The sequence below is a fragment of the Eublepharis macularius genome, chromosome 11 (assembly GCF_028583425.1).
Source record: "Eublepharis macularius isolate TG4126 chromosome 11, MPM_Emac_v1.0, whole genome shotgun sequence".
NCBI classification, from domain to species: domain Eukaryota; kingdom Metazoa; phylum Chordata; class Lepidosauria; order Squamata; family Eublepharidae; genus Eublepharis; species Eublepharis macularius.
Genome location: NC_072800.1, coordinates 16,537,564 through 16,561,899, shown reverse-complemented (window position 1 = coordinate 16,561,899; position 24,336 = coordinate 16,537,564). Strand labels below are relative to the sequence as shown.

Below are 24,336 nucleotides of genomic sequence, written 5' to 3'. Positions count from 1 at the left end.
CCTCTCTGCTTCCCATTTTCTTCCAGGTGGGCTGTATGCCTTGGGTCTGGAGTTCTAATTCCAGCAGTTCCATAGTTATCATTTCTCCTGGCGGGACGAATGAGACAATGAGCGAACTTCCGTGCGATGCGGCCCATTATGCATTCCTCTCTTGTGTTGTGGGGACTCTGACTCTGGCAATATTTTTACGCGTATCTTCCTTGCCAAAAATGATCCTCCTGCTTTTTGTTACAATTTTGTACATAGTCATTTTGGAACTCAGCGGATACCGAAAAGCAGTAGGGTAAGTGCCCTGAGTATTCCAAGAAGAGATTAGCAGTGGTTTCCATATTTTATCCCTACCCTTTCAAGAAGACAGAGTAGGGATTCTAGTTTGGAGGAGGGATTTGCATAACCAAGGCAAATCATTATTGCGTTTTATTGGAAGATGCATCCTTTAATCCCTTAGTCCTCCTCCACAGCAAAACAAAGTCTATGTCTGTGTCAATACATTAGCACTAGAGATGGGCACAAACCAGAAAAACGGAGGTTCATTGCAGTTCGTGGTTTGTAGCATTTCACAAACTACAAAACAGTATGAAGTTGCCCAGTTCGCAAATCAGTTCATTTGGTTCATGAATACATCACTTCCGGGGCAGCAGAAGGTCTGCAGAAAGCCCATCCCCCCATTGCCTAGGAAACTGATTGATCAGCATCAGGCTGTCTGCAGTGACGAACCGAAAAACGAACCAAACTAACTGGACCAAAAAAATCGTTGCTGTTTGTCAGAAATGCCCTCCGATGAACTGCTGGTTCGCGAACCAAAAAACGGCCTGGTTCATATTTCAGTTTGTGCCCACCTCTAATTAGCATGCATTCATCTCTCATTACACTTGTCTCTCCCATCCTTTTCTCTCCCACTTGGTCTTCCCTACTGCCTTTCTAGGACAGGGAGCTGTCTGTTCTTTGTCTTAATTATAAGAAGCGCTATTGTACTGATGGTGCTGTATATAATCATACTAAAATGGCCTTGTATACCTGGTCTTCAACCAGTACTAGTTACTGCAACCATTTTTGGAGATTCCCCCCTTTTCTTTCATCATTCTATTCTGCCTGTCCTGGCAGAAACGAAAAATGGCAGTGGAGAGGCAAGAGGAGTCGGGAGAGGTGGAGGTAGCTCTCTCATCCCTTTTAAAGACCCAGAAAGCACCATTGTCACCTTCTCTGTTGGCTGCCAACAGAGTTGTGTTGTACATGCCATTCCTCTAGGGGATTCTGCCCCATTAGTCAGCCACAAAGCAAGTCTTGAATCTCAATTATTTCAGAACTCTGATTTGCATACACTTTTTGTGGACTGCATTGGATAAAATATGAATGTTTACCGTTTCCCTTTCTTTGTGTTTTTTTTTTAAGGGGTGGCTCCTTTTATATACGTGGCTATGAACCCATATTAGCCATCTTGCTGTTTTCCTGCGCTTTAGCACTTCATTCTAGGCAGGTGGATTTGAAGCTACGTCTGGACTACCTCTGGGCTGTGCAGGCAAGGCACCCTTTTCTTTCCCTCTCTTGCTTCCAAATGGAATGTTGGGTCTCTCTTTTCTGTTGCCTTGTTATATACAAGTCTCAGGAGGAAAATCTTTAAACTAATGTGATGATCACCACTCGATGGGAATTCCCAGCTTCCCCTCCTAGGTAGCTTTGTCCCGCCTCTTCCTCTTGCACTTCCTCTCTCCTTCCATGCCTTGCTATCCCCACCACTCTCTGCTGCCTCACCTGCACCCTTCCCTCTAGCTGCCATCCCTCCCCCTCTTCCCTTCAATCTTATTCAACTGCATCTTGTCCCTGTAGCCATGCTGGCAAGATGGTTGGACCACGTGTGGAAAGTTGGAGTGGAAATGCGTGAGTTCCTACAGAATTAGCAGAGGGATTCTTGTTTGTCCCAAACTCTGAAGAAGGTACCCCTGCTCCCTTTCCTCCTGCGCTATCACTGTGGCATTCCCAAACAAAGCTGTGCTAGTGGTAGCACACCTCAATATGGCCACATTTATTCTTGACCCTTTGGTCCTTAGCCCATGAAACCTAATAGAGTTTTGTCTCTGCTTCCTTAAGGTACAAAGTCTTTGGTTGCTGAGCATGCAGATAAGTCTGAGAGTAGGGGGTTGGAATAATCAATCACTAAAACCAACATTACCATGGCTGAATCCACATTACCTCCGCGCGTCCCAGTGTTGCACTAAATGTTCGCTAAACACCCGGAAGTATAGCGTCTTTCAAGCACGATTTCTGAATCGCTCTAGAAAGACGCTATACTTCCGGGTGTTTAGCGAACATTTAGTGCAACACCAGGACGCGCAGAGGTAATGTGGATTCAGCCCATTTAAGAATCGCTATTTTTATTTATTTTATTTCATTTATACCCCGCCTTTCTACCTGAATGGGAACTCAAAATGGCTTCCATGGTTCTCCTCTCCTCCAATTAATCCTCAAAATAACCCCTGTGAGGGGTTAGGCCAAGAATGTGTGACTGGCCCAAGATCACCCAAGAAGCTTCCATGGCAGAGCGGGGATTTGAAGCTGGGCCTCCCAGACCATATTCGGTCACTCTAGCCAGTATACCATATCATTAAAATCCCAGGTAGAATAATTCCCTGAAAGACCTTCCAATACAAATGGATTTTCAGGTGATACTGAAAGGTCTGCAACAGCGATGCAAATCATGGCTCTTAGAGAGGGGCTGCTGTAGTCTTGGGGCAGTGGCAGCCAAAGGGGCCCTTGCACAGTACTCTCCCAACAGCATTTCTGATAGGTCATCTCAGCAGGGACCACCAGAATAGTCTGGTTGGTACATGTGGAGATGGTTCTTGGGTACAGCAGACCTGAGATGTTTAAGGCCCAGCAATTTCAGCTGAAACAAATCAGGAGCCTGTCTAGCTCATGTGGAATTATTTGTGCATATTCATCGCAAAGGACAACCTGTTACCAGCCTGGCTACCATGTTGTGCACTAGTGGAAATTTCCAACTGTCTTCAACAGCAGCCCCACCCAGTAGTCCGAGATGAATATCACCAAAGCATGTATGACAGTGGCCGGAACAGCTTGGAATGGCCACAGTTGTCACATCAGCCAAAGCTGATAAATTACTCCTAGCTACCTCTGATACTTGTTTATCCAGAAGTATCCCTAAGTTGAGTATCTGGACTTTCTGGAGGAATAAAACCCCATCAAGATCCACCTACTTATTTATTCCGATGTCAGCTTTAGGCCCAGTTGATAGCATTTCCACATTACCTAGATTAAATTTCAATTTGTTACCCCTCTTCTGGTCCTTCATTACCCCCCTCCCCCAGATACTTGTTTAGCTCTTTTACTACCTCCCTAGAATTGTACGGAAAAAGGAGAATCATCAACAAACGGATGACACCTTATTCCACATCTCCGGATTGAGGATGTGTCTGTGACAGACTGATGCATCTGAAGAAGAGAACTGTGATTCTCGAAAGATTATGCTACAGTAAAGTTGGTTAGTCTTTAAGGGGCTACTGGACTCTTCTATTTTTGCTGCTACAGACTAACACCTCTAACTCCTCTGGATCTATATGAGACAGACTGGTTTGTTCTTCTTTCATCTTTGTGGCTTTAGTGCCCTCTTGAGGTTATGTGCATTGATACAGCGGTACTAAGCCCGGTTTACAGTTTTAGACATATTACTAGGTAGATAAAGAAGGTAGAACTGAGCATTGCAATGCACCTACATGACTCCTTATGCACACAGAAAGGTTGCCTGTTTTCTTTAATATTCACTGAAGGTTCACATTACACAATTGTTTCACGTTTGTAGCTGTGTTAGTCTGTAGCAGCAGAACAATATTTGAGTCCAGAAGCATCTTACAGACCAACAAAATTTTGCAGGGGCTCTCAGGAACAGCATGAGTGGGAGCTAGACATCTGCAGTGGAAGGGGGGGATTGGCAAAGATCATCCCCCCCCCACCCCGTTAGCAGAAATTAATTGCAGAATCCGAGCTATCTTCATCTAACCCTGTTTCAGTAATATGCTGTTCTTCTTCTGATGCTACCTAGGAATTTCCGTCTCAATTGCAGCAGGTACTGAAAACTTGGAAATTACAGGGCCAACATAAATCTTTCTGGAATCAGTTATTACCAGCACTTCTTCTGTACGCCTTAAAAACTGTAAAAAAAAAACCTGTAAAAATAATCATATTTTGATGTGAGTCGATAAGCAAGAGGTTGTAAAAAGCCTACTTTTAGTGACAAAGGCTCTTTGTAAAACTAAGGTGGCTGTTTTTGTGAAATTATACCTCCCCTCATTAAAAAAAACAAAACGGGAAAGGTAGAGAAGGAAATGGTAAAGGTTGGCGCATAAGGAGTTGATGGTTGGTACCTTATAGGGACATGAGATGAGAGGAGGCAGCTACAGAACTAAAAGTTAGGGTGTTGATGGCCATAGGATGCTATTTCTTCCATCATCCATTTCTAGTCCCCTGCCCCTTAATCCCCACAGCTTTACTGCTAGCGTGGAAGTTAGTGGTAGTGACATATGGCTCCTTGAGGCTTTAAACTTCAGCACACGGACATATTATGTTCACATACTGATAAAATCTTCTGGTCATCACCCAATCTGGTAATCAAAGATGCTATGTAAGTGTCAAATTTTAACTTTTTAAAAAAGAAAGCCTTCTTAATAAATGGTTGATCTCTGCTCTTAATGTTGCTCTTAATGTCTCTGCTCTTAATGCTCTTAATTACAGGTAGTTCAAATTTCAAGGGTACTAATTTCCTGGAGGATTAAGTCATATTTTTTTTCACTAGAGTCGCTTAAAAGTTATCCCCTCCATTGCCAGTCGAGTGTATTCCAAAGCCTCTTTCACACTGATCTATTTCATGATTTTAGTAGCTTGACGTAGGCCTTGCAATCAGAAATTTGGGCTGTTTACCACACAACTTACCGGCCTCTGGAACATTGTGCAAAACACGCAGAAGATAGCATCTCCTCGCGCAAAATCGCGCCAGGAAAATATGATGTCATGCAAAACTCCCAGATGATAGTGTCTTCCTGGTGCGATTTCGCACGAGAAGACGCTATCTTCCATGTGTTTTGCACGACGTTCCGGAGGCCGGTAAGTTGTGTAGAAACGGCCTTGATCTGTTAACTTTTGTTTAATTTGTATATTAGGATTTTGCCATGCTATGTAGATCATTTTTAGGAGTTTAACACAATTACAATGTTTAGTCCAGGCCTCGTCGTGTGAAATGGTATGACAATTTGATGAAATGTTTGAATTTAATTTCTTTATTGTTTTTTAAAAAACTCTCTCTTTTTCATAGGCAGAAGAAGAGAGAGATGATATGGAAAGAGTGAAACTGGACAACAAGAGAATTCTCTTTAATCTGTTGCCAGCACATGTTGCGCAACATTTTCTCATGTCTAACCCAAGGAACATGGTGAGCAAGACAACTCAGCTCATAGACAAGGCCTAGTTTTAGAAGTCAGCCCATGAATGTTCGGATTCTTATTTATACATCGATTTGGAACTCAGAACTTGCTTAGATGAAAGGCTGGGTCAAGGGTTGGATTCGATCACCAGTCAGCCATGGCTCTTGCAGAGTCAGCCATGGCTTTGGGCAAATCACCATTTCAGTCTAGCCTACCTTGTGAGATGGGGAATGGCTGACATCAATAAAATTATAATAATAATTTAAAAGTAATAGTAGAAAATACAGACTGGAGAAGAATTCTAACTGAGGCCGCCACTAGTGATGTATCCTAATGCAGACTCGTACAAAGCGCTACCAGCTCAAAACAAGTAGAAATATGTGCAGAGTCAATAAGTCTTAAATGTGCATATGTGTGACCATTTCATTAAAATTAGAAAGATAACTAAATATTTCTATTATTTTCCATTGTTTTATCACAATTAAAAGGCTGACTATACTAAATGAGATGCTAAGATAATAACTAGGTAGACTAGATTCACCCTTTTAAAAACTTGGTAGGTTGATCCTTCTACCCCTGAGATCATCGTGGTAGGAAGATGAGGGAGCAGAGCGTCCCGGTAAACCATATCCACAGTTCCCTTTGTACATTTCATGACTTTCTCAGCGCTATTATAAAGAATGAAATAAATGTGGAACGTTTTCTTGATCATTTTACGGGGGTTTTGTTTGCTTGCTTGCTTGGACTGAGTTTTCTTATCTTAACACAAAATGTAATCCAACCATTTCAGGACCTGTATTACCAGTCGTATTCACAAGTGGGAGTGATGTTTGCTTCCATTCCAAATTTCAACGATTTTTACATTGAGCTGGATGGAAACAATATGGGAGTGGAGTGTTTGCGCCTGTTAAATGAAATCATTGCAGATTTCGACGAGGTAAGAGCCAAGGTTTCTGTTACTAATTCTGCCCATTTCAAGAACCTTTCGGTAAAGTCATCAGAATTTTGATAAGGTAGCAGTCTTTGGTCTTAAGAGCGTTCTAACATTATGACCCCCCCACCCCACCCCCCTCATGGTTCATTCCAACTGAACTGGTGTCACTGAATAACCCGGGCAGCAAATTGAGAATTTACCGGTTCTGGGAAGATTTAATTTATCCTGCAGCAGGCTAAAATTGGTTTGGGCCGTTTTCACACTGCTTACCTTCTCCCGGAATGACCTGGAACATTGTGCAAAAAATGCGGAAGATCGCGTTTTCTTGCGTGAGATTTGCGCGATGTCACGCAAATCTCGTGCGAGAAAATGCAATCTTCCGCGTTTTTTGTGCGATGTTCCGGGTCATTCCAAGAGAAGGTAAGCAGTGTGAAAACGGCCTTGGTTATTGGCTACTCTATGAGAATTAATTGTATAGTCTCATTTTGTGATTGAACAGACATTCAACCTAAAGGGTTTTATTTCCACCAGTTAAGCCTACCCACTGATTCATTATTTGGCCTGATCAGAAGGGGACCATGTCATACCCCATGGTGTGGTCCTCCGTTGTTTTGGATTCCAGACTTTTCTCAATGTTTCTTCAACGACAACGTCATATTTGGTCCATAATTTCCCCCACTCTCTGTCCTTCTTCAAATGATCCTAGAGCCTTAGCTTATGCAAAACTGTGATAATGAAGAAAGGAAGCTTTATATAGGATAAGAGGGCAGGGATTCTTCTTTGCAGTTTGTTAAATAGCTTCCGCTTTATTGCTTATACCCAGAGGTAGGTGAGAATAATAGTGCAATAATAACCTTTTCCAGTGTAGTCGTGCCAGGCTGAACGTGGCTTTTGCAGACCCTATTGCACCAAAACAAAATACCTCCTTCCATGTTCACTGAAGCGCTGTAGGTGCATATCGGCAAAACCAAAAATGGACTGTCATTAAGAAAAAAGTTAATATAATAAGCATGCATGTAACTATTCTTTCTTGTCTAAAATATTATGTAATGTTTAACAGTTTTATGTTTTAAACAAAGCTTATGGACAAAGAATATTATAAAGATATTGAAAAAATCAAGACTATTGGCAGCACGTATATGGCAGCAGTGGGGCTTGTGCCAACTACTGGCACCAAGGTACAATTGTCTTCTGTTTGGAATGTCTCTTTCCAGGGCATTTTGACATATGATGCTAAGAATGCTATTAGAATCTCCATGCTTGTAAATTGAAAATAAATGCCATCCTGATAAGAACATCCATTCTGCATTAAAATTACTGTCATTCACTTTCTATATTGCTAGCAAAACACAAGATAAGAAGAGCCTGGCTGGATCAGACCAAGGTTCCATCTAGTCCAGCATTCCGTTTCCACAGCTGCATGTGAAGGAAAAGCGTTCACCTGTTCTTTGTCCCCAACATTTGGTATTAAGATGTATACTGGCCCTGTACAGCACAGACAGAAGTGGTGCCTTAGAGATGAAAACGCATTCTTAATGTCCCTTGTGAAAAAGCCTTATTCTTTTGCATGATGTGTCTACTAGAGAGTGTCTATAAGAGTACAGATGCACCATTTTCATTATTTTAAGTAGGGTCTGGTGTCAGTTGTGTATTACAGTGTTAAAAATGATGGAACACAACTAGGCAGCTCAGCTACATGATCAAAAATCGTACCGGTCGATTGATCTTTGTGATCCCTGCCAACGTGGATGGAGTTTGTTTCTTTTTTGAGTGCCTGATACTACTCAGACCACATTTTCACAAGTGGATTGTCATGGATTTAAGTAGAATAGTGAGCAAGTCCTAGTAGGCAAGAGCCCTAAGACTCGTTACTTTGAGGTTCTCCATGGCCTGGGACAAGTACGACCCCCACCCTAAAGCTCTGCCATTTGTATAGAACATGAGCACAAGCACAGAAGACCAGATTGGCATAAGTCTACTGTTCTACCACTTCCCTCTCCCCAGTTCCAGTGTTTCTTTGTACCTCAGAAATGGGGACAAGGCAGTACATTGCAACAAGAGTGTACCCAAATGTCAGACTTGTTTCACACTCTGCACTGGATAACAGGGTCATCCTAAGCACAATTATACTCTTCTAAGCTTCAGTGGCCTTAAAAGGGTGTAACTCTGCTCAGAATGGCACTCAGTGTCCAGGGTCAACAGCCCAGCCCCCAGACTTACCTGGAGAAAGGACGGGAGACCCCCGGGAGTCAACTGCCCAGCTGCCTTGACAGAGGGTGTGCCAGGGTGGAACAGGCGCAGCACCTCAGCAGTCGAGGCAGAGAGTCGAGGGGCTCCAGCGAAGACAGCACAGCCAGCATCCAAGAAGGGAGGGGAAGAACCAGAAGGGAAAGCCAGCCAGGGAAGGACAGCCATACCCAGCATCAACAGGCAGGCAACCCAGAGGCTGGCCGGGACAGCTCCTCAGGAGCAAGGCCGGGGAAATTTCAGCTGGGGATTGTTTGCATTTAACCACACCCTGCCAGAAAGGCAAGGAAGCCTAGGGGAGATTAGTAATGGAAGGGAAACACCTGAGGGCAGGCACAGCTGGGCCGCGTCAGGAGGGGGAAAGAGCCTGGAAGAGGGGCGGGGCAGAGAAAGGAAGCCCTATAAAGGATGGCTCGGAAGAGCACTGGGGTGGTGGGTTGAGTAGGAGTGTGGGAGTGGAGGAGAGTTGTTGGAGGAGGAGGAGGAGGAGGAGGAGGAGGAGGAGGAGGAGGAGGAGGAGGAGGAGGAGGAGGAGGAGGAGGAGGAGGAGGAGGAGGAGGAGGAGGAGGAGGAGGAGGAGGAGGAGGAGGAGGAGGAGGAGGAGGAGGAGATCACAGAGGGTGAGTGGCACAGATTGAGCAGGCTGGTGAGTGGATTGAGAGGGAGTCTGGGTGAGGTATACCGCCCCTCCTTCCACAGAGCAGGGTCCTGCAGCATCCCTGGCACCCCTCTGATGTCAGAACCAGTCTGTCTGGCACCCTGCCCAGCGGCTGTGAGCCCTGGCACTCAGTACAAAAGCACAACTGTTTACAGCTTCCTGATAATGAACTTCTATGATACACATTTTTGAATATTTGTCACATTCATACTTTACATTATACTTAAAAAAAATCTCTTAGACATACATTTAACAGTGACCTGTAGAGAGGCTTGAAGGTTCCTGAACTGGATATCTGCCCGTGGCAATCAACCCCCAGAGTTCTGCCTATTCTCCATGGTTCTAACCAATCTTGGGGATTCTGTACTCATGCAAACTTCAGAAACATTGCCAGGCAATATTCAGAACCCCTGAAATTTCCATAGTTGGTAGGGAGTGAGTCCCCTCAGTTTAAAAAGGAGGGGGAGGAAGGATACATTTTCCTTCGGACAGGGATATTGCAGTCTTGGATAAGGGCATAAGCTGAGTAAGGCTTTTTACTTTGGGATTTATAGTTAGGATTTTGGGGTCTGGGCAGGGTAGGAATCTTGTTTTAAGGAATTAAAACAAGCATCCTGTAAAGGGACCATCCCAAATCTAACTTTTCTGGTACTGAGGCCAGGTTCTCAGATAGTTTAAAAGAGCCGTGTAGCTCTCAAATAGAAGCCTGTCGGCTATGGTAAAGAGGTTACAAATCAACCCTAAATGCTGAGGAGCCCTGTATGGAACTAAAGCATTAATTTTTCCCCTCAACATCTCTGTTTTCATCTTAGGCTCAGGTTCAACAAGTTTAACTCCCAGTGAGGGGGAAAACATAACTTCTGGCAAGTGGAGTGTGAGCCAGTTGTACGTTAGTTGTTATAGTTTTCGCCATGCTAAATCTTTAACTTTTTCTACAGTCTCTTCTCTGTAAATAAATCTTTGGTGGTTGTTCTGTTCAATCCTATGTGCAAGTCAAAATAACTGGGAAAGGGGTTTCTAATCATCTCGCTATCCAGTACCACATTATTAGGTTCATAAATAAAAGCCCTTTAGGGAACACAAAGCTACCTGATACCATCCAGTTAACAAAAAGCTTTTGTGTGTGTCCCCCACCCTTGTTATTGATATTGTTGCAGCTGAGGGTTAAACAGAAGGAAAGTAGAGGCCAGGGTGCAAAGGTAATAGGACAGCATTCAGTCCAGGAGCCTTTTACCAGAGAGGTTTCCCCACAGCAATTTCTCCTACTACCGCCATCATATTCAGGGCTGCCCCACAAATAAAATCAGTGGCAGCCCAAACTGTTCAGTCACAGTATACAACAGAAGTGGCGACAACCAGGTGTTAACCATCATACCTCCTCTAGGAATACTTCCATTTTAAGAACAGAATCAGGAACTATAATAAAAAGCTTCTCTGTATAGCCCTTTTCACACTTAGACTTTAAAGCATTTCAGTATCTGTTCTGCTTCCCATGTTTGCAGGAGATTCACACTCGCAAGGTAGTCATGGGACGCAGTACCGATGTTTGTCCGTGGTATCCCCGATTTTTCCCCCTGCAGACATACCACGATATTATTTTGAAGCCACTGATGGATTACCCAATGACTAACAAATACATTCAGATCTATAATATCTCATAGACAATGGATGGACTATCAAAAAACAGATGGACCAAATGCGTTTCAGGCCCTAAAGGCCTTCCTCAGTGGTCAATGTAATGTTATGCAAAAAATATAATATAGTCTCATGATAACTTCAGCTGCACATCAGACTGTTCTGCTCAATGTTATTCTGGTGTAAAGTATCCACTGTCACTGGATGTGACATGACCATAAGGGTCTATCCATGGTTTTATATAAAAACCTTCAGTAACCACACATCATTTAAGTTGCAGACAGCAACACCTGGTTCTTAATTTTTATAATTACTATTGGTATATTATATTCCTGGATGTGTGTTTTTGCATAATATTACATTGACCACTGAGGAAGGCCTTTAGGGGCCGAAACTCGTTTAGTCCATCTGTTTTTTGATAGTCCGTCCATTGTCTATGAGATATTATAAATTTGAACGTATTTGTTATTGGTCATTGGGTAATCCGTCATTGTGTATGAAATATTATAATATTGTATGTATTTGTTATGCAGTCTGATAATCAGACTTTGGGCTTTTTAATTTTTTAATTTGATTTTTTAATTGATATTCATGTGTACATATATTATAAATATGTGTACTTTTGTAACACTTCTGTACAGTTAGCATGACCCTCCTATTTCATGCACTATTTGGGGTTGAGTTCCCCCCCCTTTTCCCCTTCATTTTGAAGCTGCTGCCAAGTCACAGCTGGCATGGTTAATATGAACTCTATACTAGAGATGGGCACGAACCACAAAAAAACCGAACCATGAGGTTCATGGTTCATGGGTTTTCATGAACTAGGAACCATGAACTGGCACAAACTGGGGCAAGTTTATGAACCAGTTCATGCTTCATGGGGTTTAAATGCCCCTTTCTGGCTGCTTAGCAGCGGCAGGGAAAGGGGCATTTGACAGTTTATTTGGGGTTGAACTTTTCCCCCTTTTTCCCCTTCATTTTGAAGCTGCTACCAAGTCGCAGCTGGCACGATTAATGTGAACTCTCTACTAGAGGTGGGCACGAACCACACCAAAAAAACGAACCATGAGGTTCGTGGTTTGTGGTTTTTCATGAACCAGGAACTGGCACGAACTGGGACAAGTTTACGAACCAGTTCGTGGATCATACGGTTTAAATGCCCCTTTCCGGCCGCTTAGCAGCCCTTTCCTGCCTTGCAAGCGGCAAGTCCCTTTAAACTAGCAGGCGGCAGGGGGAGATCCGCAGCGGTCATTTGAGGGGTGGGAAGGTCATTTTTGGCTTCCTCTGCTGCTGCATGGGCTCGCAGGATGGCAGAGGAGGCCAAAACGGCCATTTGAGGGGCAGTGGCAGCCATTTGAGGGGTGGGAAGGCCATTTTTGGCTTCCTCTGCTGCTGCATGGGCTCGCAGGATGGCAGAGGAGGCCAAAACGGCCATTTGAGGGGCAGTGGCAGCCATTTGAGGGGTGGGAAGGCCATTTTTGGGGGATCCCCTCTGCCGCCTGCCAGCTGATAGTTTAAAGGGACCTGCTGCTTGCAAGCGGTAGGAAAAATTTATATGGTCATTTCCCTGGGGAAATGGCCATTTAAACTGCCCCTTTAATACAACCCAAACAAACCAGTAGACCAGTTCGTGGAAGTTTGTGGAAACAAGCTTCCCTGAACCACTGGTTCACGAACCACGAACCAGCCTGGTTTGTGTGGTTTTTTGGGTCGTAATTCGATTCATGCCCATCTCTACTCTATACTCCCTTTCTGATTCTCTTCTCCCCCTTCTCCTTTTCCCCGGGAGCTGATTGGTCTGTGCAGAATTAACCCCTTCCATCCTCCTCAGCTCTCTGAACTTTTCCACCATTTTTATCAGTAAAGTGAGGTAAGGGTCATAAGGCTGCTTCTCCGTTGGTGCCCTTCCTCCCGGGTATGCACTCACTCTCTTTATTTTTTTTCCAAAGCCAGGAATGATTCCTAACCTTGCTGTTTATTCCCTCCTGGCTTTAAAAGCCAGGAAAGGGTTAAATGGCTGCTTTCCCCTTCCTCCCTCAGTATGAGCACACTCTTTTATTTTTTTTTTCAAAGCTAGTAAGATGTTGTAATGTTACTCCTTAGTTCTCCTGGCTTTAAAAGCCAGGTAAGGGTTATATGGCTGCTTTTCCTTCCCTCCTGGGTGTCCTGTCTTCTGCCAATGGAAAAAAAGGGGGGGGGGTTGCACAGCCATTTGCAAATCAAAGGGACAGCGAGGGAAAGAAGCACCAGCATTTTAACCCTTTCCTGGCTTGGCTTTTAAAAAAAATAAATGAGAGTGGTACGTTTTCCCCTAGAAGTTAAAGTTTTAAAAACGTGTGACGTGAATTGCAAAGCCCCAAAAGCCCAAAACCGGACCAAGGCTTCAAAGCCAGTCTAAAATGAAAAACAAGACCCCAAATCAAAACTGCCTCAGACAGTGTGGAACATGGGGGTGCCATACTGAAGCCACTGTGATCGAGGTGAATGCTCATAAATGGTGGTTTAAACCGTAAGTGCGAAAAGGACCCTTCACGCTGAGATTCAGATACATACAGGCAGATCAAGCTCCTCAGCCCTGGATATTTGATCAATTTCTTGTTAGAGTTTAACCATGCACTTCAGTTATCACCAGACAGGAATAAAACACTCCTCCCATACTGAGAGACCATCTGGGAGTAACAACGGCCTTTCCCAATGCAACTTGGCCTTCTGAGAAATTTTGTTCCTCATTTTTTTTTAGGTTACTCTATACAAAAAGTCAAAAGATTACAGACTAATTAGAAAGTTTTTACGCTGCACCAAGCATGTTGTATGTTGCTGCTCTTGTCCCTTCTGCTTTCCTAGGTATATGGTATGGTAGCTGCTGTTGTTGTCTAGGGGTGTGCACCAAAACCAAAATTGATTCAATTTGAATCTTGGTATCAGGGACAACATAAAAATTCAGTATCCCTGAAATCTGGGTCAGATTCTCTAATCCAGTTCGGTAAGGTTAGAGAATCCCCAATTTATCTGGCATTATTCCGAATGAAGAAAACTAACGGGGGGGGGGGGGGGGTTTCAACCAAATTGCACCAAATTTGTAGAGAAACTACTCCTTTCTGTCTACTAAAGATGACAACCCCCCCCCCCCCCCAGTTTTCAGGAAGATTGGACCCTGTGGTCCAATTCTGTGGGGCCCTAAACAGGGTGTCCTCAGCCAGTCTCCGTTGTTTCCTTTGGGGAAACATTTCCAAGGCTTTCCGGGCAAAGAGAAATCTTAAGCAAAGGCAACCCTGGCCAAAAGCCAGTCCCAGTGCAAGTACAACTCCCAGTGCAAACTGAACCGAAAAAGCCCAACATAATCAAACTACAGCAAGCGAACCAATGTCAGACCAGAGAACTGTGGTGTCCATCCAGAGAATCTTAAACTGAAGCAAGGGGATGGGGTTTGCCGGACAAGCTGCAGGGTTTTAAAGGCAGTGGGCAGCGGCTTAAAAAACTCTTTGGGAGCTCGGGGATACAGGCAAGATGGGAATCCATCTCCCTCATGGAGAAAAGCAAGTGGCAGAGGCAGAGCAGTAGCAAGAGGGCAGTGGCTTGAAGTGGCTTGAAGTGCTGAGACAAGCTGCACGGCAGGATCTGTGGCAGCAGGCAGAGATGCTGGGAGAGGAGCAATCTAGGCAAATCTATCTAAAAACCTGACCCTGATCATTGTTCCACCCTCCGTTACTGACTTCTCAGCCCAACTGCCATTTTCCTACCCCCTCCATCTTCATGGATCTTTAGTCTTATTACTCATGCAGATACAAATAATTTATAACAGCCACGGATTCGCGCGGAGGTGGGGGAGAATCTCAATTTCCCATTCACTCTCTCCCTCTTGCTTTCCTTTTTGCCTCCTCCTGACTGTACCAGTAGCCTCTCTCTTTTTCTCCTCTCCTACCTATCCAGCTACTTTTTTCTGGTTGCATCCACCATCTTCAGCTTTTCTTTATTACATCCCACTTGCAGCTTTAACTTCCCTCCCTCCTGTGCACTGACTCTAACAGAGACCTGGAGTCCTTAAGCAATGGTAGTTAGGAGTTGCCTAGCAACTCCCAAAATGGCCACTGAGATCTTGTAATGTAGTCTCACAAGATGTCATAGAATCATAGAGTTGAAAGGGGCCATACAGACCATCTAGGCCAACCCCCTGCCCAGTGCAGGATCAGCCTAAAGCATCTCTGACAAATATTCATCCAAATGTCAGTGGCCTTTGTTTCCTAAAGAAGCAGACATTGCTTTTATGACTAGATTTCTTTAAAAACCTAAAGTGTATTACTGTTATAGTTTATATTATTTTTGTATATGTGGGACTTCCCCCAGGTTTTTAGAAAAATACCCCCTTGTCTGTACCTGGCTTTACTGTGCAGATTTTTTGATTGACACTGTAAGGCCGTTGTCCAAAATTAGAATGCTAATTCCTCTAATGCCTGGATGAGTAAATTGTGCCAGACATGTGGATATCCTGGGGAGCAGAGAGAAGGCAGGAGGACAGAGTAAAGACCCCTATCTTTGCAAAAAAATGGGGGTGCAGAATGAGACCCCTGCTTGCCTCTTAAACTGTCAAACCTAGCAGGGGCAGAAGCTGCACATGTGCGCTGGCAATGCTGGCGATGAAGATGAGGGAAAGCAAACCCTGGGTCTACAGGAAGTCTTTGCTTGCACATCACTTGGGAGGGGGGATTGCTCTCATACATCTGCTAAGCCCAGTTTCCCCCATAAGGACCCTTTGTAAACAGCCATAGAGGCTATCTCTTCTCAGTTGGAAGAAGGGTGCACAGTTTCTCCTCCCCTTTCACATTCGAATGTTTTTGTTTAAGTCTTAATTAATGTCCATACTTAATAGGGGCACTCCTCACGTTGGATGAATTACACTGGTAAAAGTACATTGACTTGGAGGGCGAAAGCCAGTGAGTCAGAATTACTGTCCATGAACTCTTTGAGGCTATTAACCTCATTCAATGAAGCAAAAACAACACAACCCTCCAGTAATGTGACAGCGAAACTAGCTATTCATACCCATTTGGAATGCATCCCACTTAATCTTATGATTGCAAAATGCTATTTAACTGATAACCTTTTGGCCTACCTCGTGCGGTTTTTCCTTGCTCCTTGTGGAAGTTTACAGAAATGTGTATTTATATTTAATTTCCTTGGTGATACAACCTTTGTCTAATTCCTGTGCTGAATTAATGCCTTGGGCTTTATATCGGTATGTTCTTAGGCAGCCAGCCAAGGATAGGGGCGGAGGTGTACAGCTATGTCTGGGATAAATGCTCTTTGAACTACAATTCTGAAAACAACTTGTTATTGGGTAACTCAGGGCAAATAACATCCTGGTGCTAAATATTTTAATCAAGTGTATTTTATATTATGAAGTGGGGGCTTAACTCAACACAGGCGGTGCCTTCTGTTTAAAATACTGCTGGGGGGGGGCATTCCCTTTGCAAAACTTTGTCACAGATTTTGCCTTATTTCCTGAGCCAAATTCCTATCACTTTGAAATGATGCTCAGATTTGAGCCAAATGTCACTTTTTAAGCAGTGTGTGTGGGGGGGGGGGGGATGGCTCTTCTCAGCATAAAGGATCACAGGGGATCAACGTAATATACTTACAGACTGTAGTCTGCTAAAGGGTTGCCAACTCCAGGCTGGGAAATTCATGGAGATTTGGGGGTAGAATCTGGGGAGTATGGAGTTTGGGGAGGGATCTTGGCGGGGGGGGGGGTGCGTATAAGGCCATAAAGTATACCTTCAAAATCAGCCATTTTCTCCAAGGTAGTTGATCTCTGTAGCCTGGAGATCAGTTATAATTCCAGGAGATCTCCAGGCCACACTTAGGGGTTGTCAAGCCTATAGGTGCTTGAGAGCTATCCATGGCTCTTGAATACCTGGGCAGGCAAAACAACCAGGCCCTCTACTGGAGCATCACACAGAACTGGAGTGCCACACTAACTTCACAGGCTGCAGCTATGTCTTGTCTAATGTCCTGTAGGACTAGAGCTTCCGAGAGGCCCCTCAGAGCGGAACTACAAGTGACAAAAGGCACAGGTTGGACACTTGTCAGCTCCCTCAAGTTTTGATGGGAAATGTAGGCAGCTTGGCAGAATGTTGGACAAGTGACAGTTGAAAAGTCCATTGGACAGCAGTCGGAGAGCCAAGCTGCAAGAATAGGATGCCTACATTTCCCATCAAAACTTGAGGGAAGCTGACACGTGTCCAATCTGTGCCTTTTGTCACTTGTAGTTCCGCTCTCAGACAAAGATTCCATCTGAGTGTCTGTGATGGATGGCCTCTAGTTCTATCCTCCAGTCCTCACAGCCAATCCTTGCCTCCAGGGGGAATATGCTAATTCCCAGTGAACCAATGGGAGGCTGTGGAACCTGGGGAGGGGGAGGCTACCATCACGTTGGAAAGGGCTTGGCAAGCAAAGAGATAAAGAGATGCAGAGACAGGGAAAAGATGCTCAGGGAGACAGGAGGTGTGGCTTTAAATATTGGATCAGGATAGGATCCAGAAGTAAGCTAACCGGATCTCTAAGGTCAGCTGGATGGGAAATTCAAGGGAATTAACAGATAAATTCCACACTTCTGGCATTCATCTCTTGGATTAGAGGCAGCAGAGAAAGGAACCTTAAAAGCAATCTCCTCTCTCACCAGGTTAAAGTGGACTGTTGTTTAGGTGTATGTCTGGGAGTTCATACTGTGACACAGTAATACTTTAAAAGAAAGTGCCTTCCAACTTAGTTGTGAAGTTATAATATCTGGCAACGCAAATTAGTTTTGTACCCTTCCTCGGAGGAGATGATAAATTTGTTTTGTTAAATTACAGGTGACTGCATGAGTTACTGTGGGAGGGGGGAAGAGAACAACGTTCTTCCTCTTCTACAGTTTACCTCTGCCCAGTACATAACACACACACACACATGAAATGGACCATTCACACTTTAATCACTTATTGTATGCTACCTTTTTAAAAATTTATGAGTGGGGGGGGGGGAGGCCACATTAAGAAGCTGTGCATCACAGCGCCCCCTCACACCACCCAAACCCAACCAAAGTTTCTTTCACACAGGCGGAATAATGTGCTTTCAATCCACTTTCAGTGTATTTTGCAACTGGATTTTTGTGTGTGTGAAATTGGAAAACCAATTTGCCAAGAATCGCTAAAGTGCATTGAAAGTGGATTGAAAGTATATTATTCAGTGTGTGTGAAAACTGCAAGACATCCTATGAAAGCAAACCGTCTGACTTACCTGAGTGCTTAGGCCCTGGAATCTTGTTCCCCTATTCTCCCCTTCTCAGCAGCCTTGACTGTACGCCGCTTCCCTCACCCAGCTTATACAAACCGTTCTCTCACATGGTCTTCCCCACACTCCAGTCCAGCTTGGAGTTTCTTCCCTATCTCCTCTAAGAACCCCACTCTGTCTTATTTGCCTAGTGAATGCCTTTCTACTCATCCTGACGCAAGCCGTCTCTGTCACTGTAGGCAATGCTGGATCTGGGGTTCCTTCCTAGAACTGGCTGTTCTGCTTGATACAGGGGGGGCACTGTGCCAGGTCTTAGAAACTTGTCTTTCAGAGCACAGGTTGGAAGGAAGGATCCTACATCTTACAATTTGAGAACAGCTTCATAAAGTTCTGCTAGTCTTCATCCAAAAGCTATAGGTATTTGAGACCTCCGGTAAATGAAATGTTAGGTCCATCTTTCCGGGAACAACTGCCGCTGTTCACTTAATAAGAATTAAGCAAGTTGCAGTCCTAAACATTAACAACTTCTTTCCCTATCTATTCTCATGGAGGCAATTATTTGCCCCTCTTTCCAGTAAAGAGCTACTTTAAAGTAGCTTATTTGGTTCCCAATCACGTCCCAGTTAACGGAAATAACATGAGAAAATTCCGCACGTTCTCTTCCAAAAGAGATATAAAAGATCAGAAAAACCTCTGAATCATTCTTGGTTTTTTTTTATACTGTTCTTTTTCTAATCTGTTTTGTCATACATTCTGTTTTGGTTAGGCCCTTAGTACTATGAAAATATGTGACCGACACTGACAACCAATTTACTATCAGGCTCATTTCAAGGTGCTTGTAAAACTAGAAAGCCCTGGACAAGCAGCCTATCGGGAAATTTCCCTCTTTGAACAAACTCGCTCACCCTCTTGGGTGTTCCGTAGTAGCCCTGCCTCTCCTCTCCCCCATATACCAAATAACAGCTGCAGGGAATTCCTTCTCTCTGGGAGCCTGATCTTTTAGAACTCCCTCTCGGAAAAAAAGCATGCCGGTGCTCCAAGAGGCAACGAAACATTTTTCTTTAATTATTAGACAAGCCTTGCACATAATTTTAAAAATCCGAATAGCACTGTTATTTTAATGCTTAATGTTTTTAAACATGTTTTAATTTTTAAATATGCTTAAAGTCACCTTGATTTTAGTTCAAGGAAGGACAGATGGGTTAAATGAATGAATAAATAATGTAACTCCCCCCCCATCCCCTTTTTTTAAATCCAGGCAAAGAAATCAATTTATTCCCACCTCAGTACACTGGCTGATTTTGCAATAGAAATGTTTGATGTTCTTGATGAAATCAACTATCAGTCTTACAATGACTTTGTTCTCCGAGTTGGTAAGTCATATTTTCAAGAGTGAATTCTGTATGGTCACAGCTGTTGGGGGTTTGTAAAGGTTTAAAAAGAGAAGATGTTTCTTTGTCAAAACAAGACATAAATAACATCCAAGAGTTGGGAGAACAGTCTAAATGGTTTTCTTCTGCATGTCTAGACAACTACTGCTAATTTAAATATAAAGTAAATATGTACAGTCAAAGAAAGGAAGACAGATTAGAACAAAATCTTGATTTGAGGAATGAGGATTCCACACATTCTCATGTGCATAAACAGGGAATCAGAGATGGGGAGAAACCCACAAGCCGGAAAAAGGAGTACAGAATCCACGGGTTCTCCCATCAAAAGTTTGGGGCCTTGGCTTTTTAAGTTTCCTTTTGTTAAGCAATTAGACTAATCTGTAGGTATCTTACTGGGTACTGGTGGGTCATATTTTACTAGAAAGGTGGTACCAGAATGTCCCCAAAACATAGTTGCAAAGATTAAATAAATATATTAGCCTGTCAAAAGTCTGTAGCATTTGGCAAAAGAAGCCAAAATAAATCTCTGAGGAGGTTTTATAAACATACTCTCCATAAATCTTTAATTTCTAACTTTTCAAGGACATGTTTTAGCCTTTTAAGGTCTATAATCCATTTTAGCAACGTGCAATAGATATTGAAGCAAAAGCCAAATTAATTATTGGCCATGGTCTTTGTTCTAGGTATTAATGTAGGCCCTGTAGTGGCGGGTGTTATTGGTGCCAGAAGACCCCAATATGACATCTGGGGTAACACGGTAAATGTCGCTAGCAGAATGGATAGTACCGGAGTGCAAGGTAAAATTCAGGTGAGTGTTTTCATAGGACTTCACGGCAGTTTGTTTTCAAATAACCAATCTGTGGCTTGCTTTTCAGGTGACTTCTGAAAGTCCACATGACTCACTGTTTTCATTCTTAAGAAAGGGGCGTGTCTTCCCCAGTGGACCAGTGATTCCGCACACGTTGGATAAAGCACTTCCAATCCTCTTTATAGATCATTTGGAACGGATTATTTCATGTGCGGAACAAAAAATCCACCTCAAACGATTGATAAAGTGCATTGAAAGTGCATTATCCAACGTGTGCAGCATCACTCATTTCTGATATGAGTCTCTCCGATGAGAGTGGGAAAGTGACAAAAATTGACTTCCCCTCTTCCATGGATGGAAATGCCTCCTTGCTGTGGAAGATGCAGCGAGGACCAAAGCCAATGCTGGCGACTGGCCTTCACAGATAAACTAACCCTCGGATCTCAGCTGTCAAACAGTAACATCTCAGCTATCTCATAAATCAAACAGTAATTCTAATTTGTTTTTCTCACAGGTCACAGAAGAAGTTCAGCGAATATTAAAAAAATGCAGTTATGAGTTTGCGTGTCGGGGTAAAGTCAGCGTCAAAGGCAAAGGCGAAATGTTGACTTACTTTCTTGAAGGAAAGTCTAATGGAAGTAACTCACAAACACGGTCTTTAAACTTAGAACGTAAAATGTACCCTTATGGACGCGCAAACATTCAGACTAAACTGGGCACAAGTTGCCCATCCATGTCCTCCTCCCCCAGCCTTTCAGCGAATGCTGGGACTGGAACGCTCCAAACTCCGTCAGCCCACACAAATCTGACCCTCCATTACCTTCCTTCTGTGCCAGCTGTAAAGGAGGTATGAGAGCAAAGGAAATGTTGGTTGTGCCATTTGGATTGAATATGGAGAGCCAAGGTCACTTGAATTTCCACCAGGAAGGTTAAGGCGACTGGATTTGGTACGAACCAAGGATGTCTACAACCCAACCAAAGAGAACTTGGGAACCACATGTATGAACTCTTGGAATGGATTGAATAAGGGCTAGCAATTCTGTTAGAAAAGTCTACTACTGATTTTCTGAAGAGAAGGAATATTTTCTTGGCAGTTTTAAATGGCAAATGGTATAAGTAAGAAAGTCATGCAAGTGAGACTGAATGTGTGTGTGTGTGAGAGAGAGAGGGGGGGAGAGAGAGAGAGAAATGGGATGGCTGACACTCACCAGTGAATTTTTAACAATCATTGCATTGGTGTTTGTCAATATAGCTTTTATAGTGTTTCTTTTTCAAAAAATGTCAGCAGTCTCCAATTTCTGACATTCGCAGTGCCATATATATATGTGCACATATATATATATAAACATTTCTGTATTTCCTATATAGAAATGACACAGATTTATATGTATAGAACATTTATTTAACTACATCTTGCGGTGGCAAAGGGCGAGAATGCTCCTGCTATCATATCCAACAAGGGTTTTTCTACAATTTCTATAATTGCTGATTGAGTGGGAAGTATAGGCTAAATTAGATGCAATTAAGGCTACTGAAAGAATTGTGAAGCCCTTTCCCTCAGCACTCTTTTAAAAAAGAAACTAAGAAATTGTCAGCACTTACGTTAATGTAGGATGTAGCTTTTTTAAAAAAAATGCTATGTTTTCACATCTGGGACTGCGTTCCAACAGCAGAAGGTTGGAATGCAGGTAATTCGCTTACAATAACTTGGGAATATATCATTAGCAAAATCCCATTCATACATACCTCTAGTTACATTAGAGTCACATCCCAAACTACTGCATGAATACCAAAATCCCATAGGTGGGACAAATTGCACGAGCTGTTCCAACATCTGCCTGAGAGGGAGGGAGGGTAATGATAATTGGTTGGAAAGGGCTATGCATTTGTCTGGGTGTGGCTGTACCGCTCCAGCATTTAGTTACGTCTTGCAGTGGCCTGGGATGTAATCACAAAGAAGTGTTTCCTATGCAATTAGAGGGGATATGTGTGAATGGGTAAATTGGATTTGCCTCTAGATAAATGCCATACAAGAGCTGCAAGCGTGCACAAGCCAAAAGGGAATCTATAACGTGTTGAGAGTTACGCCTTTTCAACGGGTCAAATGGCTGACCATTTATACAGGCTTTTATTAGGAACATTTGCCAATACGTCATTGTCTGATGCCAGTCTTTCGCAGACCTTGATTTCTGTAGCAGATTTGTGCTCAGCTCCCATTTGGAGATTCTCATTGGCAAATGTATCAATAGAGCCACGTTTAATTTTCTTGTTAATTTTCAGAGTTTTAATCTTCTGACATTTTTGATAGGGTGAAGTGATGAGGTATCGGCATATCTCTTTACAAAACGGCCATTTCAGCATCGCAAATGGCGGCAGTATTTTTTTAAAAGAAATTACAAATTTGATGTGTTTGTGGGAATTGTTAGCTGTTCCCTAAAAACAGCGAGAGCTAAGACTATTTTGTGTGTGGAAAGTAGTGTGTTGGAAGGCACACAAAAAATGATACATAAATATCTCCCTTCTCCCTCTTTTAGTTGATTCCTAAACAGTTATTTTGGATGGATGGATGTTTTCCCAGAGTCAAGCAGTAAGGATGAACTTGCTATAGCCCCACAGAGGGCCCAACCCTCTCTTATCAAAATGGTTGGGATTCCCATTTCCTTTTAAGAGAGATTGCATGGATTCATCATGAAAAACCAGCTGGCTTAGTTTAATATGGGATCTCATGTAAGCTGCCGTCATAAAATGCGGATCACGGAGGAGTCGTGTCAATTTGGCAGGATGTTATTAGGGGTCTGTCAATAGCAAGCACAATATTTCACATCAGTTTGCACAATTTCCTCTTAATAAGGTGATAGTAATAATTAAAAGTATTTCACTCTCCATTGAAGCTGACAAGATATCAGAGGACTTTGGGGGAACTAATTACATAATGTTCCTTCGGAACCTTTTCTTTTGAAAAATGCTTTGAATTGTTATTTTAGAGATGATGGATAGAGCTTCAGTTGAATTCTTAGTTAATGCATTGCAACCATGGCCGTTTCCAGACGGCTTACCTGCATCCAGAACGTCGCACCACGTTGCGGAGAAAATGCGAAATATGCGAAAATGCAAAACTCGCGCGAGAAAACGTGATATTTCGCGTTTTCCCCGCAACATGGCGTGACGTTCCGGGTGCAGGTAAGCCATCTGGAAACGGCCCATGTTAACATTTGCACATTTATTCTTTAACATTATTTCAATGCTGGGCATTCAAGGGGTTCAGGTTTGAGGTCCACTGTGTGCCAAAATCTGCTACACATCATGTTGGGATAGATCTTCATTACGCTAGATTTGTGGCAATATATATTACAGCAGATTTTGGTCCAGTTCTGCCTTTATTGTAGTGATGAGGCAAAGGCGACATTTGGGAACAGTGTTCTGCAAAATCAGTGTCTGCTCTGTGCCATTCAGTGCTGTTGAGACCAATTTACACACTTCCAGTCAAGCATCTTCTCCATGTGGTAGATGAACAAGCATTCAAATCTCTCTGATTTCAGATGCCAACTGAATAACTAAAGCATGCCCTGTACCCATCCATCAAACCCACCTGTATTACGGCTCATTTTGTATGATCTTTCCCCTTCGCCTTGACCAGGGGGATACTTGCACCAATAACACCTAGATTCATAACTCCCATTGAACGTATTACTTTATCTGTTTTTATTGTTATTTAACCAGAGGCCACTATACCATAATTATAAACAACTAGCATATGTGCGTAAAGTTTTGAGATACAAGTTCTCAGACAGAAACATCCAGGGTAACCAAATTTAGTCAGTTATAAAAATCAAATATCAGCAAATATATGTTTTCCAGAATCACCATTTATAAGATACAGTAAAACATGAGTTATGTGAAACTCAACCATGTACCTGCATAATGCCTGTACGTGGACTCCTATTTGCCTAGTCTACTACCAC

General features: G+C 43.1%; 1 protein-coding gene across 1 annotated transcript in view; it reads left to right on the top strand.

Annotated features, from left to right (window-relative positions):
* Window positions 1-21,518, top strand: part of ADCY1 (adenylate cyclase 1) — a 198,041-nt gene extending 176,523 nt beyond the window's left edge. Inside the window, exons 13-20 of the mRNA XM_054991780.1 lie at window positions 27-283; window positions 1,393-1,519; window positions 5,324-5,440; window positions 6,223-6,369; window positions 7,446-7,544; window positions 19,434-19,548; window positions 20,250-20,374; window positions 20,889-21,518. Of these exons, the coding sequence (XP_054847755.1) occupies window positions 27-283; window positions 1,393-1,519; window positions 5,324-5,440; window positions 6,223-6,369; window positions 7,446-7,544; window positions 19,434-19,548; window positions 20,250-20,374; window positions 20,889-21,227 (1,326 nt within the window). The 3' untranslated portion in view covers window positions 21,228-21,518. The remainder of the gene's footprint in view (window positions 1-26; window positions 284-1,392; window positions 1,520-5,323; window positions 5,441-6,222; window positions 6,370-7,445; window positions 7,545-19,433; window positions 19,549-20,249; window positions 20,375-20,888) is intronic.
* The last annotated feature ends 2,818 nt before the right edge of the window (window positions 21,519-24,336 follow it).